Source organism: Schistocerca serialis, chromosome 9, assembly GCF_023864345.2.
Source record: "Schistocerca serialis cubense isolate TAMUIC-IGC-003099 chromosome 9, iqSchSeri2.2, whole genome shotgun sequence".
Lineage (NCBI taxonomy): Eukaryota > Metazoa > Arthropoda > Insecta > Orthoptera > Acrididae > Schistocerca > Schistocerca serialis.
Window position 1 is genome coordinate 212,131,897 of NC_064646.1, and position 16,788 is coordinate 212,148,684.

Consider the following 16,788-nt stretch of genomic DNA (forward strand, 5'->3'; position numbering starts at 1 on the left):
GGAATAAAGGCATGGAATAATGAGTTTTAAACAATTGTCTACTTTACCAGTTAACTGATTGCACATACGGTTACAGACCCGATAACGCTGTTGTCACATTTACGAGAACAAAGGAACTAGCAAGACGACGAACAAGAGAAGCGGAAAGTACATTGTTTAACAAGAGAACGGGAGCATACATTGCCTCCTCTTTATATAGAAAAATCTTAGACAATAATCCTCACTAATGCAATTACTGTAATATATCTATACGATACATATCGTCTGTTATTCAGTACAAAGATTTACAAAATTAAGTATTTTTTGGTAATAGGTTTGTCCTTACATCTACATAATGTGTTCTGCTACTTTCGTACAATCTCACATAAATTTCGTCGAAATGCATTTTATGACAACAGATGGGGATGTCATATATAGTTAAACACAGGAGCAACAAGTCCCCAGTAAGACCTCACGTATCTGGCAATGTATTACAGAAACTTGTCCTTCTCTTTCAAAAATTTTAATTATTGTATTTCCAGATAATTTCTAAAGTTTCGTGAATTAAAATTAATTCCAGTAGTCAGATCATTCCCTACCACTGTTCTCTAGCAAATTTAATTCCCTACCACTGTTCTCTGGCAAATTCGGGGCAAAGAAACAAATAAAATAAAAAGTTTTATGGAATATATGTAGTTCTTCCTTATTACTCTTCTGAGGCCTGTTACCTGTGTTCTATACCGAATCGCGTCAGAAGATTGTAACGACAGAATCATCAGAACGGAAAATGTTACTAATGGCGCTACTACACTATCAGATTTTCTTTGGCAAAGAAATTTGATCACATATTCTCCATATTTCTTTGACAAAGATCTTTGATGTGGCTCAAATGGTTAATATGGCTCTGAGCACTACGGGACTTAACATCTGAGGTCATCAGTCCCCTAGAACCTAGAACTACTTAAACCTAACTAACCTAAAGATATCACACACATCCATGCCCGAGGCAGGATTCGAACCTGCGACCGTAGCAGTCGCGCGGTTCCGGACTGAAGCGCCTAGAACCGCTCGGCCACCACGTCCAGCTCTTTGACGTGGCGCTAAACGGAGTTTTACACTCTGATCAAATATTACGTCATAGTTTCTACACTGCGCATGCACCAACATCACGTGTGTTCACAGAATTTGCGGCTATGGTTATATTTATAAACACTACGTTAAACGGCAAACAGTTGGAGCGATGCTAACGCTACAAACGGTTACATTTCTCCATTCAGTTAACAGAAGACGAACGCTTTCCTTCATCAAATCGAAGGCGAGACGCTAGATTTCATCAAAGAAAATTTGACGATAGGCTAACTTCGATAAAGTTGCTTATCACACTACCAAATTTTATTTGACAAAGGAACTTTTTCAAAGAAAGCTTGACAGTATAATCTCGGCCTAGAAACCAGATGAAAATGAAGTGGAGTGTACAGAGATCAAAACCCTTAAGCACCATTGGTATACTTTGTTGCCTATCAGAAAGGTTTGTACAGCTCTTTACGACACAAGTAAGCCGATGGTATGTCACATAAATCAGTTATTAGGTCCTGATTGAAGTTGTTGCGGAACTTCATAGAAAAAGAACTTCGTTTGACATGGTAATAATTTCAGCGCAAAATCTATTTGAGCTTTTACCCAGTGCAAGGTCATTCTGCCGGCTACAGAGATTTCCAGAGATAAAACGGATGAGTGACTTTGACGCCTGACGTAATACGCTTATCGTTACGTGCTTAAATCGCCGGGACCGGCACGAATGTTCGCAGTCTCCGCAGACCCGTGTAGCTAGTTGCACAGCAGCGCCAATAAGTCAGTCCACATAGCAATGGGCATCGAGAAATACAAGGGACGCGTAGCCCTGGTTACTGGCGCCAGCGCAGGCATCGGTGCTGCCATAGTTCAGGCGCTGCTGAAGCATGGACTCACCGTCGTGGGAATGGCCAGGAGGGTCGAAAAAGTTAAGGTAAGGGCTCTCCGGCACTGTCAAATATTCGAGTTAACACTGATGTTATCAAGAAAGCGATTAGATCGCGATGTAGCTCAAGGCGCCATGCTGAGGCCATCGGGAAGAGAGGACGAATCTGAATTTTCCGTCATTTTGTCGTATGACGGTTAGCAACCGTGGTTTTTTCACGTTTTGTTATCTGTGATCCTACCCATTAGTATCCTGATAGCTTTTGCATTATGAGCATTGTTGTTAGATGTTTATTTTCATCATGGAGCAAGTGACAACTGAGCAAAGCATCCAAGTGATAAAAAGTTGTTTCACAAAACAATGAAAGTCCCACAGCAACCGTTCGCGAAACGTCAGTGGAGAGTCTTATGTATGGACCATGGCATCTCAGCCCGGAGGTGTTAAGTGATGTTCTCTAAATTATTTTAAGTTATTTCGGGTATTTCGAAAACATTCATTCGATGTCACACGGCTTTAAGTAGAGATGATATGAAATGCAGATTGGTAATAGCAAGTGGATAAATTTTTTATTAAATACAAATATAAGGAGCAATCAAAAAGTTTCCGTTCGAAGGACGTACACTCCAGAACTGGTATGCTAACCAGGGAAAATAGCCGTGAGCATTGAGGCAATAATCTCACCGACGCACCAGGTTGCAGATACCCGCTCCTCCAACAAGAATCGTCGAACCTTCAAGGCCATTTTTAAGAGACCAAAGGCGTCCTAATCGCATGGGGAGATACCAAGACTATAGGGCCTGTGCTGGAGTGTCTCCCACTTGAGTTAGCATAACATAAGATATGGGTATGGGTACGTGCATTATTACGAACCAGAACCACTTTTTGTCCCGCACCATTCCAGAACGGTGTTTTTCGAGAGACTTGCTGCCCCATACACATCCTTCATTCTCCAATGGATGTCTACCAGTGTTGCTCTTCGGCAGTCAAGAAAAGAATAACAGCACTTCGGTCTTGTTTGGATGCATTTGGTAATAACGTCGCCATAGTTCACGTTTCTGCATTTACCTCACGAACATCAGAAAAGCATGAATGCCACACTAGTCCCTTGCCTACACATAGGTGCTTATATACCCGCATCGGACTCGCCCTACCATACGCACAGGCTGCAGCAACGCGCTCAAACGAAGCTTTTCTATCGTCCCTTGTACGATGATCAGCCACAACAGTGACCACTTTCCACTGCGATGCTCGATACCGCCTAGTGGCGTTGCGGGCACGTGACGTGTAACAAAAGTATGTAAGCGGAGCAGACACGGACGGGGGATCACTCTGGAGAAGATGTGGGCTTCAAATGGGAAAATTCATTGAGATAAGCGACTTTGACAAAGGGCAGATTATTATTACGCACAAGTTGTGAACGAGTGTCTTGTAAACGGCGAAGGTGGTCTAGTGTGCTACTGTCGTGAACAACTACGGAAAGAGGTAGAATCACAGTGAAACTACCAATAGACGCTAAATGGTTGGACTTCCACGACTCTTCACAGAACGTGGTGTCCAGATGCTTGTCTAGCCTGTGAAGTAGGGTAGACGATCAGTAGCTTCTCTGCTTGTGCACGCACAAGTGTTTCGGAGCGCTCCATTCATCGTACCTAGATCATGGAGCTCCGCAGCTGACCACCCGTGGTTACTCATGATGGCTCAATGACTTCCGTCAGTTACGATTTCAGTGGGCACGGGACCACCGCGATTCGACCGTCGATCAATGGAAACGTGTCTGCTCTTCGAGTTATAAGCTCCCGTCTCCTTGGAGATTATATGGGTTAATTAATGATTATTATGTTACAATCCTCATGTTGTAGTTGACAGTGTATATCGAGACTTCGTTCATTGTTAAATGCAATGGTGTGGTACTAATTGATGGAGACGCATTAAGAATTGGTAAAATTTAATTTATTTCCTTTATCACACTGCACAAACATAAACACACTATTATTCAAACTGTGTGCCACTACTATTAAACTTAGAGATAAATCCTTCGCTACGCAACCGCCTTTGGCTCACGCAGCCTACACCTTCCACAGCCTCTCAACAACTGCCTCTGCTTGCGACTCTCTGTGCCACTGGGCATTGTCGCCCTCCAAAGAACAACCACTTACAGATACTACACACCAGTACCCTCACAGGGTGAATCAGAATTTTGCTACACTAGGTCGATGGTCGCCTCCACAAACGCCGTCACCGAGGTGAACCCCGGCTCGAAAGACGCAGCGCGCCACGGGCGCACGCTGGTTGGAGCAGTATTATGCCGTGGGAGACATTCTCCTGCACTTGCATTGGACTGGTGGTAGTAATCTAATACACGCTGACAGCTGCGAACCACCTACATCCCTTCAGAGCACTATGGGACTTAACATCTGGGGTCATCAGTCTCCTAGACCTCAGAACCACTTAAACCTAACTAACCTAAGGACATCACACACATCCATGCCCGAGGCAGGATTCGAACCTGCGACAGTAGCGGTCGCGCGGTTCCAGACTGAAGCGCCTAGAACCGCTCGCCCACACCGGTCGGCTTCCCCGATGTCGATGTCATCTTTCAGCAGTATAATGGTCCGCGTCTCGGAACCAGAACCGTGCTATAATTTTTTGAGGAGCGCTATAGGGAACTCACGTTGATGTCTCGGCGACCAAATTCGCCTGATGTAAATCCTATGGAAACCATCTGGGTTGCTATCGGGCGCTATAACAGTGCACGCAAATCAATGGCCCGTTTTTTACGCGGATTACTGCTACATACCTCCACAAACCTACCAACAAACTGTCCGATCCTTGATACGCAGAATCAGTGTGGTATTTTCTGATTCTTGAGTTTCTTCCGGCGTATTTGATAATCAAAATATCCACGGGTGTACTGCCGGTCTACAGTGTCCAACGGGCGGAATATTTCGGCGATCATACATGTCGCTATCATCAGGTGAACTGACGGACTGAGCTCCTGTGAACGTGCCGGCACAGAGATCTGTACGCTATGGCTGCTCAGAGGGAACTGGGTTCGGTCGCGGCGGGGCCGATTTAAATACCCTCCGCCCGCGGAGCGCTCACTCCGCTGTCCGCGCCACGGTCGCGCGGTGGAACAGATTGCGACGGCGTCTGAGACGACGTCGGTGTGATGGCTCTGTCCGCCGTGGTCGTCACAACTATACGTTTGCACGATTTACTCTTGATTAACCCAATCGCTGGTTCCCAAGCCTTGCTAAGATTATAGCCACAGTCACGGTTTATGAGGTCGTCATTGGTGCGAATTTCGATGGCCTCTCTAACAACGCTGTCCCAGTATCTCGACGTCTGTACCAGAATCCTCGTGCGTTCATACTCCATAGCTATGGAGTATGAACGCATAGCTAGATGCGTGATAGATGAGAGCGGTCATAGTTACACTATTGAGGAATGTTTAGTGACAAGCGAGGGCGTGCACGAACGACAGCACACAGGGTTGACAATAAGACAGATTATGAGACATTCCAGGAAAGATTTAATAAGGCTGCACCACGAAAGCCAACATTTTTCGATCGGGAAAGACATGCTATTGCTATTTTCAGTGTTAAAGACAGGCCGCGGAGTCTGCACTAAGACCGAACAATCTCCTAAGAAGTGGATACACAAACGTGCTTCAGAGTATACCGAGGACGACGATGCGAGATCACGTGAATAAAGACGTAAAGGTCAGACCTTTTCGACTGACGTTCGTGAACGTGTTATCGGATACAGATCGAAATAAGAGAGTTTTAGCATGCTGTGCGTTTTTAACTCAATTTACAAATTCATTGAACCGTGCCAAGGCCATGTTTTCAGATGAATGTGCCACTTATCGCAGCTCAGCACTAGAAATATCGTCATTTGGGCCAAAGGGAATCCTCATTGCACAGTCGAGTAAGAAGGGAAACAGCCTCACATAATGGTATTGGCAGCGATGACATCAAAACATCTGCATCAAAACATCTGCTTATTTTGAATTATAGTTCCCGATATCGTACTCTGAGATTTTAAACAGATATCGTATGGCAGGTTGATTGTATAGTAGCAAGACAGAGATTTCGGAACCAGATTTTCAAAATGTGAGACATTTCCAGAGGAAGACGTGGACTCAGATCACAATTTTCATGTTGTAAATGTAAATGTCGTGTGACTAGGGCCTTCCGTCGGGTACACCGTTCGCCGGGTGCAAGTCTCGATTTGACGCAACTTCGCGACTTGCGCGTTGATGGGGATGAAATGATAATGATTAGGACAACACAACACCCACTCCCTTTGCAGAGAAAAATCTCTGACCCAGCCGGGAATCGAACCCGGGCCTTGAGGATTGACATTCTGTCACATTGACCACTCAGCTATCGGGGGCGGACATTTTCATTTTGTGGCGTGTAGATTAAAACTGAAGAATCCGAAGAAAAAGTTAGTAAAATAAGGAGATGAGACCTACATAAGTTGAAAGAACCAGAACTAGGCGCTGTTGAGAGTTTCAAAGATAGTATTAAAAACGATTTCCTGAAACAGGAGAGAGACATACAGTGGAAGACGAATGGGAGCTTATACAGATGAAACAGTGAAGGTAGCAGCGGTTCGAATAGGTAAAACGACATCGAGTAGTAGAAAAAACCAGATATCACAGAAGATATTGAATTTAATTTGTTAAAGGAGAAGTATACAAAAATGCAGCAAATGAAACAGGTAAAAGAGAACACAAACCTCTAAAAGATGAGATTGACAGAAAGTGCAAAATGGCTAAACAGGAATGGCTAAAGGACAAATGTGAGAGTATAGAAGCATGTATGACTAAGGGAAAGATAGATACCACCTATAGGAAAACTAAATAGCCCTTAGATTACAGGGAAGAAGCTGTATGAAAACCAAGAGCTCAGTACTAAGAAAAGAAAGGAAAAGCGAAAGACGGAAGGAACATGTAGAGGGGCTGTACAAGGGAAATAAACTTGGGGGCAATATTATAGGAAGCGAAGAGAAAACAAATGAAGACGAGAAGGAACATTTGATACTGCGAGAAGAATTTGACAGAGCTCTGTAAGACCTAAGTCGAAACAAAGCCCCGGAAGTAGACGACATTCCATCAGAACTACTAATAGCCTTGGAGAGCCAGTCGTCGTAGAACTATTACACCTGACGTCCAAGATATGTGAGACACAGCAAGTACCCCAAGACTTGAAGAAGGACGTAGTAATTCCAATTTCAAAGAAAGAAGGTGTTGGCACGTGTGAAAAATTACCGAACTATTAGTTTAATAAGCGATGGTTGCAAAATACTGACACGAATTATTTACAGAAGAATGGTAAAACTGGTAGAAGCTCAGCTTGGGGAAGATGAGTTTGGATTCTGGAGAAATATTGGAACACACGAAGCAATACCGACCGTACGACATTGTTTAGAAGATAGGTTAAAGAAAACCAACCTACGTTTATAGGTTTTGTAGACTTAAGATAAACCTTTTGACAATGTTGACTGGAATACACTCTTTGAAATTTTGAAGGTATCAAGGGTAAAATACAGCGAGCGAGGTAAAATTCATTAAGAAGCGAGGAGCTGGAGTGACAAGATGTGAGGCTACCAAAAACATAACGCTTCATTCAGAAAAGATAAATTTACTTAAAGCTCTCCTATCCGTTATTATGAATTTACTTTTAACACGTAAAACTTGACAACCTCGAATTGATGCAAGAGAGACTCCCATAAACATCAATATTTGAACTTTGAACACTTTTCAGCTGCGGTTTGACATTGTTCTGTCTCAGAAGAAATCCGGTAAAGCACAGTATAAATTCAGGCACTAATGGAGCAGACATAAAAGATTTCAGTTAACACGTGTTCCCAAAAAAATACTTTAAGCTTTACGATACATTTAGTTACCACACAGCTGTAAGCACAGCGGATTAGAACTACCATCGAGCACCTATAAAGCAGTTTAAAATATAAGCTTTATGTATATCAAGGAAATATTACTGGAACTCTTTAAATAAAAATGAAAAAACTCAAGCTATTTCTATAGAAGACTTCATAAATAAAATTTAAACAAGAACACCCACATGATTGATCGACTGATTAATTGAGGACGTTATTGGACCAAACGGCGAACTCATCAATCCCAATGCCCACAAGACTTCAACTAAAACAACAAGTAGTAAAACTAACTTACATTAATGCTGAATACCAAATAAATTACACAAAACCAGCACCAATAATGTTCATAAATTAACAAGCGGGCTCACACCCAATAGATAGGAATAACAGCCGGATAAACAGGCAGAAAACTTCTAGCAATGCAATGTAGCCAAGTTGGATGTTAAAATGTAGGCTCAACCATATATTCACAGTTGAAAAAAAACACTAGAACTGACGCGTTTCAAAGATCGACACTTCGTCTTCAGAGTTACTGTGCAAGAGACCTCTAAGAGGTCTTGTAAGTAGGCTGTTTATGTTTTCTTAGTGGCAACGTTACGTAGCGCTCTGTATGAAAATCACTGGCTGTGCTGTGTGCAGTCAGTGGCTGGTTGGCATTGTTGTAATACTCGCCATTGTAGTGTTGGGCAGCTGGATGCGAACAGCGCGTAGCGTTGCGCAGTTGGAGGTGAGCCGCCAGCAGTGGTGGATGTGGGGAGAGAAATGGCGGAGTTTTGAAATTTGTAAGACTGGATGTCATGAACTGCTATGTATATTATGATTTTTCAACACTATTAAGGTAAATCCATTGTTTGTTCTCTATTAAAATCTTTCATTTGCTAACTATGCCTATGAGTAGTTAGTGCCTTCCGTAGTTTGAATCTTTTATTTAGCTGGCAGTAGTGGCGCTAGCTGTAATGTAGTAGTTCGAGTAACGAAGATTTTTGTGAGGTAAGTGATTTGTGAAAGGTATAGGTTAATGTTACTCAGGGTCACTCTTTTGTAGGGATTATTGAAAGTCAGATTGCGTTGCGCTAAAAATATTGTGTGTCAGTTTAAGCACAGTCATGTATAATTATTCTAAGGGGACGTTTCAGTCTCTAAGATAATAAAACAACTTGACCACTTTCTTTGATGTCGTGTCATTTAACATGTACAGCCACATCACTGTCAACTGAAAAAATAGATTAAAATGGAGTGGCCTATGTTGCCCACAGGTATTGGCAGCGTCACAATAACATATGCCGTAATATATGCCATGCCATGTTAATCTGTTTTATTAGTTGACGATGATGTGGATATACATATTAGGAAGCCACTGCTGCGAGGAAAATAGGCACTTTTTGTCATTTTTATTGGTTTTGTTTATATTTTATATTGGACGCTCTTAGAGGTTTATTTACAGTAATTCTAGAGATAAAGCCTTGACCTTCGAAATTCATAACTTCTAATGTTTATACGGTGTAAATAGGTGGCTGATCTGACATTTTAAAATTGATTTTCACAGCCAAGACCTCATATCCGTTATGGATAAAATCATACCCACGTTGGAGCCGACAGATTCTTTAAATGAAGTCAGGGTCAACTCACACCTAAAACAAATAGTATGAAGAGCTATGTGGCACAGTGGACAGCTACACGTAACTATTCGTGCGGTCCATTAACTAAAGTGCTCACAAAAGAAGTCCAACAGGCAACGATGATGACGGCTCAGTAATAACACTCACACATTTCTTGTGAATTCTGTAAAGACCATACAGCAGACAAAGTTTCAAAACCGTCTTGCACCAAATTCGAGCGGCGTTCTTCTCGAGCATGTAAAAGTGATATTCATCTTCGGCAACTGCTTATTGTATCCACGTCCCACATGACTGATAGTTCGTTTTCTTGTTTGGCCATCGCCCAGTTAGCTGTGGAAAACTGGCTGAAACTCAGCTCATGCGCATAGCGGTGAAGGAAGCACGGTAAAGAGCGTGCTTGACCCCCGTTGGGACGCGAAAAAGATGGTTGCTTAGGTACATAGGCAGAGAGATTGTATCGCGCTTTAGATTTCATATTGAAGCTCCGTACGGGTCAGAAATCATACGACAGTTATAAAAGTCGAAGTGCTTGAAAGGGAAGCAGTGGTTGAGAAGGAGCAGGACAGGGTTGTAGTCTGTCCCTGATGTTATTCAATCTCTACACTGAGTAAATAGTAAAGGAAGCCAAGGAACAATTTGAGAAAGATTTAAGGTACAGGAAGAAGAAATAATGCATCTGAGGTTTGCCTATGACGTAATTATGTCAGAGGCAGCAGAGGACATGTAAATAAAGTTGAATGGAGGATATAAAATAACATTAACAAAAGCAAAACAAGAGTAATTGAACGTAATCGAATTACACCGTGCGATGTTGAGAGAATTAAATAAGAAAATGGGACACTAAAGATAGTAGGTAATTTTAGTAATTTGGGCAATAAAATAGGGGACGATGGCCAAAGTAGAGGAGATGAAAAAAATTTAATGGCAATGGCAAGAAAAGCGTTTCTGGAGAACAGATCGCGTAACCTATGAAGAGGTCGTGAACAAAATAGGGGAGAAAGAAAATTTCTGGCGTAACTACAGGGAAAGAAGGGACCGGTTGATAGGACGTATTCTGAGACGTCAAGGAGACGTCAGTGTAGTATTGGAGGGAAGTGTGGGGGGGATAAAAGTTGCAGAGGGAGACCAAGATACGAGTTGGTTCACAATCGCCGATTGAAGTGGATGGAGGCTGGAGTAGTTATTCGGAAATGAAGAGACTTGCACAGCATAGGGTAGGTGGAGAGGTGCCTCAAACTAGTCTTCGGACTGAAGACCGCAACAACAACATGAACAACTTTAGAATGAATCGCAGTGTCACAGACAGTCTATCTCAACAGTTACTTCTTCTCTCAATTTCGTATTCTTGTTTTTTTTTCGATATTCCGATCCATAAATGATACAAACCATTCAGAATCTTTTGCAACGATGCAGATGAGTTTACTGATGGTAATTACAAGAATTTCCTCTGACGTTTCCCCCACAAACTGGTTTCCAGGCTGGCATCGGCGATGGAGTAAATCCTTGTTCCTTCAGTGGCGGCCTTATTTTGTTTCCATTCTCTTCCTGAAATATGTGTACAGCATCATCATGACTGCGATCGTGGATGTAATATCCGGAAGTACGACAGAGTACGTCGAATTGGTTGTCAAGCCCTAACTGTTGGCTTTATCCTTCCCCTGCTGGTTCCGTGAAATGTTTCGCTCCGTGTCAATGAAGGGACGAAAGAGGCGTCTCACGAAATATCCTGTTTCGCGAAACAATTATTGTAAACACACATCTGGACAAGACGTGGTCAATTGCAGGGAATGCATACCTTGTTGCTTTATCTGCACGACCTATAAGGATCACGGAAAAAGCGCTTCTAAAAAAACTTACATAATCATGAGTACGTTCGCAATCTCATACAGAGCAAAACTTGAGTAACTAGACTCCTTTTATTTTTTCTTTTCTCGTATACAGTAATGTATTTGTGCCTCGCAATAGGAGCTGGTACTCAAGGACGCGCCAGGTAAGCTGCACGCGATCGCGGGGGATGTGAGTGACGAGTCCAGCATCCTGGCAGCCTTCAAGTGGGTCAAGCACAACCTGGGTGGCGTCGACATCCTCATCAACAACGCTGGTGTATTCCCGACTACTAGTCTTACAGGTATGAGCAGCATTTCTGGAGTATCGTGTGTCATTTATTTAAAGGTACATGCAAAATCAACCAATTTGAAACTAATTATGTACTCATCATCTACACCCTTTACAATCCACCTTACGGTGCATTGTGGAGGGTACCTTGAACCACTGCTAGTCATTCGCTTTCCTGTTCCATTCAGAAGTGGATCAAGGGAGAAACAACTGTCTATATGCTTCCCTACAAGCCATGATATCACTTATTTTGTCGTCGACATCCTTCCGCGAGATATATGCTGGTGGCCATAGGATCGTTCTGCAGCCTGTCGCAAATGTTAGTTCTGTCAACTTTCCTAGTAATACGGTGCCAGTTTATGGCCCAAATGACATAAGCTCTCCTTGGGGCGCCACGTTGATAGAGGTGCCAGAGAGGTCTAAGTGCAAGATCTGTATGTGAGGTATATCACAGTTAATAGCGAAAACTGACACGGTGACAGTATATTATAAGAGAAGCAGGAATTTTCCAGTAAACACTGGTCTGAAAATGAGCCATTCAAGAGATAATGTGGTTCCGAGGTGCCGCTTGCTTCAGTATCAAATAGTGTCCCACTTAGTATAAATGCATTTGAAATGTAAACTTCCAGATTACCCAGCAAACTGGGCTCAAATTTGCCCTACGTAGGTGACTTTAAAACTTGGAGTCTCTCGAATGTTGAACTTTAGCCTATGAACTACGTCTTTGGAGAATTTTGTGACGTTCAAGATTCTGCAGAGGCCACTGCTTGTCAAAAGAATGTAGATCTCCAATGAAATGGTCAACTAGCTTCCACGAATTGTCTTTAATGTCGCCATCATTCAGTGACAATGGAAGAGAGTGTTTCTCGGTTCCTCTGTCTCGGTCGCGAAGTGTGACGGATTACCTCAAGCCACACTTTCATTGGACACGAACTCTATGTACAAACCAGCGCTCCTGCCTTATGGGGAACTGGTTGGAGTAGCCTGCAATACGTTTCCTGTAAAGCATTAATCGTGTCTGTTACCTGTTGAGAGGTTTGACAAACAACACGCTAATTTACAATTGGCTTCACTTAATTAACTGTTCTCTTCTTTTTGTGTCATTACTTAATCCTGTCCTAGCATATTTTGTTGTTTTGACAAGTGAAAATGTCTATTAATACATGCAGTACATTACATACATTGATTATAGCATTGTGTACTAACAATAATATAAAATACGTTGGTCCAGGCGCAGTCATTGATTAAAGTTAAGAGATAGAGATCAGTATAACTGTGAAAATCTGATGAAAGAAATATAACGCCGAACCCTGTGGTTACTGCCTTGTTAATATTCGGTGAATAGACAAACCAACTTTTAACGACTTGTTGGAATTATTTCACTCTTTGATTATGTCAAAAGACACAGTTATACCAAAATCTATTCCTGTTCCGTGACATACCTTAGGACAGGCAACTGTAGAATGATAGGAAAGTACTTCCTTGGTTTCCATTGTGCATAAACATACTTTTCTCGCCTCTTTGACGGGTGTATGAACTGCTTATCAAATTACTTAACATATTAAAAATTGTATTTTATAATGCATTCACATCTACTGCACACATTTTAACCTATCGGCTGACTGTAGTCAATAGTCAGATGAAATAACTGATGACTGACGACAGAATCGTGTAGAACGAGGTCTTTTTCAAGTAACTGATGTTTAACTTTCCTGCAGGGTAAGTTACGTAGGAGATTTACTGTGCCAACCAGCTCCGAAGACATCTTCAAAGAATGATTCATTTATTTTGTTTTACAAAATTGGATTTTTTGTTTTTGTTACAAGTTTTCCAGAGCTGGAACTGCTCATATGTCACTTGCAGGCATGTCAGGGCTTTGAGCCTGGAGCTGTAAGTCGGGATATCAACGCTGACACGAAAAAATCCTAAACCATATGAATGCGTACCAGTCATAGCTACTATTACAACTGGATTTGCTTCTTAGTAAAAAGCTGTATGAAGAAAATCAGTAACTTATTCCGGCCAAAAGTTAGCATTGCTATGAAGTTTTAAAAAGTTTGCTGTGGGGGTAATACGTATAAACTTGTCGTGAATGATTTCCTCAACATTTTGAGAACAGTTCAAGAAGTTTCAAATTTCTTTTCTGCGTCTACGGGGAATTTGGAGGACGCACACATGACCGTAAAACCTCTTAGCGATACCTATTGAAAAAGCTGAATAAATGCCTTGGAGCAGTGATGAATACAGTCGCTTTCTTCCGGGGGTAGGGGGGAGGGGGAGGACCAGATGGCAGATTTCGCGAATGGTGTTGCAAATGTTTGTCAATTTCTTGCAGGATATACGCAGTAAAGATAAGCACACGAAACATTTCTTGTTTATAATTCAAAATTATTCATTTAATAGCAAAATCTCGAGGTCTCCGTTATTGCAAAAAACGTGTCTTGAAAATACACTGCGACCCACACTTCTCTTGTTAACTGAAAATTTCATTTAAAATCAGAAACACTATCTCTGCTGAAGACAATCCGCGTTCTCGCTTATTTGAATATGATGCGCTCGAATGTGGTTCTTTCACCAACCTGCTTTAAGTGAGCACATCTCAGAATTTCTGTACAATGACAGAGGAGTGACAACTAATACCTTAACAGAACCAAAATATATGAAAATTAAACATGAATTGTTATATTGTTACGAGGGCGGCTACAAAGTCACATGAATTATACGTACAAATATCTTTTGGTAGACCATGTTTCTTTCCAGAACATCATTTACAAGAGACTGTGTAGGTGTCTGTAAGTTTTCTCTGCATAGAAAAATGAGATATATTAAATCATACAGACGCCGATTAATTGCACCAAAGATATATAAATTCGTATTACGCCGTATTAATGTAATCTACCTTCATATTTTTATACAGCGCCTCCAAAGTTACTAAATAATAAGGTTGGACAGTAAGCGCTCTGCTCTGCCATTGGCTGGCCTAGTGACGTCAGCGTGGAAGCAAGCGCTCACAAGCAGACGACAAGGCATGGGCGTTTACGTCAAGTTTTTGGCGGAAGATTTTGTTTATACCAGAAATGAGATGTCTAAACTGCTTTTCTGCTGCTAAAATATTACAGTTAAAACTGATGAGTTATATTCTTTCGCAGCTTATGCCTCACACATCGGTAAAATGTCAGATCACAACCACACTGACACACACTTGAAATTCGAAACCTCGGCTCAAATAAATCAGAAACTATTCATTTAATCGCATTGAAATGAATTTACTTAAGAGCTCGAAGTTACACACACTTGTTTGTAAGAACAGCATTCCTTCTTTCTAAAGCCGCTATAGTATTCATCAAAGTAACTTTATCTGTGTCTGAAAAAAAAAATACTGTCATCTGTACATGTGCTCTTATTATGATGTTCCTTATTTGGTGACAGCTTTTCCAGAGTTTCCAGAGATTTCTTATGTAGTTCTCGTTTCTTATACCGTTTGGTTCTGTCTGCTGTTGCGGATGACACATTGACAGTCGCACTACTGCACGGCAAATTGCGCGAAGGAACTGCATCTGGCTTGAGCATTCTTTTTCGGGGCAAATTAAGCAATTCAGACTGTAAATCCCTGAAGTAATCTGTTCCTGCGAAATGTCGAGAACATATTCTTGCATGCGCTACATTTACACTGTCTTTCCCTCAACATTTCGACAACCATAGTTTTTGTAATGTTTCATTACGCGGGAAACTGTGATACATTACGTCAGTTCCCTTTGTGCTCCAGTTGTAGGAAAAACAGCCCGTTAGAGCACAGCCTGGCATTGTAAAAATTAGTTTTCTCACTCACTAGTAGATTCTCCAATAAGAATTTCACAGGACGAACCATAAACTATAGAGCTGGCGAACACAATGTTGATTCCGCTGTCCACTGTCGCTAACTATTTCAGTTCCGAATCAAATATCAGTTACAGCAAAAACCGTTAACACTCCCGAATTCCGAATGTTTCCGCTGTTGACTGAGTACCTCAGAAGAAAGAACTCAATCAAAATACTCCTTCAAACACAAAACAACACAAGAAAAACAGTCACACACAATTCGAACTGTTTACTGTTTGGCACAGCTGCTTCCACCGTTACGTCATGCGCACAACTGAGAAAACACGTTGCTTTCTGCGCATAGCTTTCTGCGCCCCCCTGAGCGCCACTGTTGTTTTAATGCAAGCAACAACGCTCTTCTGTTCTCGTCCATCGTGGTGTACGGAGTAATATTTTTCGCTATGTATCAGTTAAAAAGTGGACAGCTCGTGAAAGAAAAGTATTTTTATTTCTACGACCTTCAAGTACACTTGTTCCCCTCTGTACACACCATGAACCATTGCAGCAAATCTTCGGATGCGCGGGAATAATCCTCAAGAAGACGACAGCCGCATCGTCATCGACACTATCGTACTACGAGAGAGAAAATGTATTATCATTAATAGGAAGAGAACTGTGAAGACTAATCATTTCTAATTCATGTTGCAGAAGATTGAAAGCAGTATCTGTCAAGTCCTGCATGGTGTTGTGTAAAAGAAAAAACTTTGCCCATTAATAGGCGCTGCTGAGCACCGTATTACCATCATACCTTTCTCTCTCGCCAAAATTAATGGTATTTTTATACAAGACAGAAAAATAACCTCATATCCATACAAATGCCTGAAAAATTATTTAATGAGTGGGAAGATAACGGAATAAGCGACTTGCATCGTCAAATATCGGAAAGGAGAGTAGATGATGATTCCCAAGTGTACTAATCAAGGTGTAAATTATAACAAACAGCTAGCATTGCTCTCAGGCAATACAACTGCAGAGTACCTCACATACATAAACCTGAAGAAGAAATCCATAATACATATTTACCCAAATGGAATGTGAACAAGTAATCAACACACAAAAAATCCAGGACGATGTAGCTTCAGTGTATCTACGTCAATATCAAAAGACAATGTGTTTATTTTTTACAAGTCGGCACGTTCACGGCAGGAAGCGAAGAAAGTTTTTCACAGCGGCAGTCGGAAGACGAGAGAGTGTCTGTACACTCAACCACGCCCAACTAGCTAACGAAATTAGGCGCGTTAAGCAGTGCGATATCCGGGAGGGGATTGCCAAGGGGGAAGTGACTATGAGAAAAAGACGCAATACTGAACATAAGGGTAACATTCTACGAGCCGCGGCGTGGAAGGAAGCTTG

The 16,788-nt window shown here is 41.8% G+C and overlaps 1 protein-coding gene across 1 annotated transcript in view; it reads left to right on the top strand.

Annotated features, from left to right (window-relative positions):
* Positions 1-1,805: 1,805 nt before the first annotated feature.
* LOC126419068 (farnesol dehydrogenase-like) overlaps positions 1,806-16,788 on the top strand; it is a 58,272-nt gene continuing 43,289 nt past the window's right edge. Inside the window, exons 1-2 of the mRNA XM_050086149.1 lie at positions 1,806-1,984; positions 11,428-11,590. Of these exons, the coding sequence (XP_049942106.1) occupies positions 1,847-1,984; positions 11,428-11,590 (301 nt within the window). The 5' untranslated portion in view covers positions 1,806-1,846. The remainder of the gene's footprint in view (positions 1,985-11,427; positions 11,591-16,788) is intronic.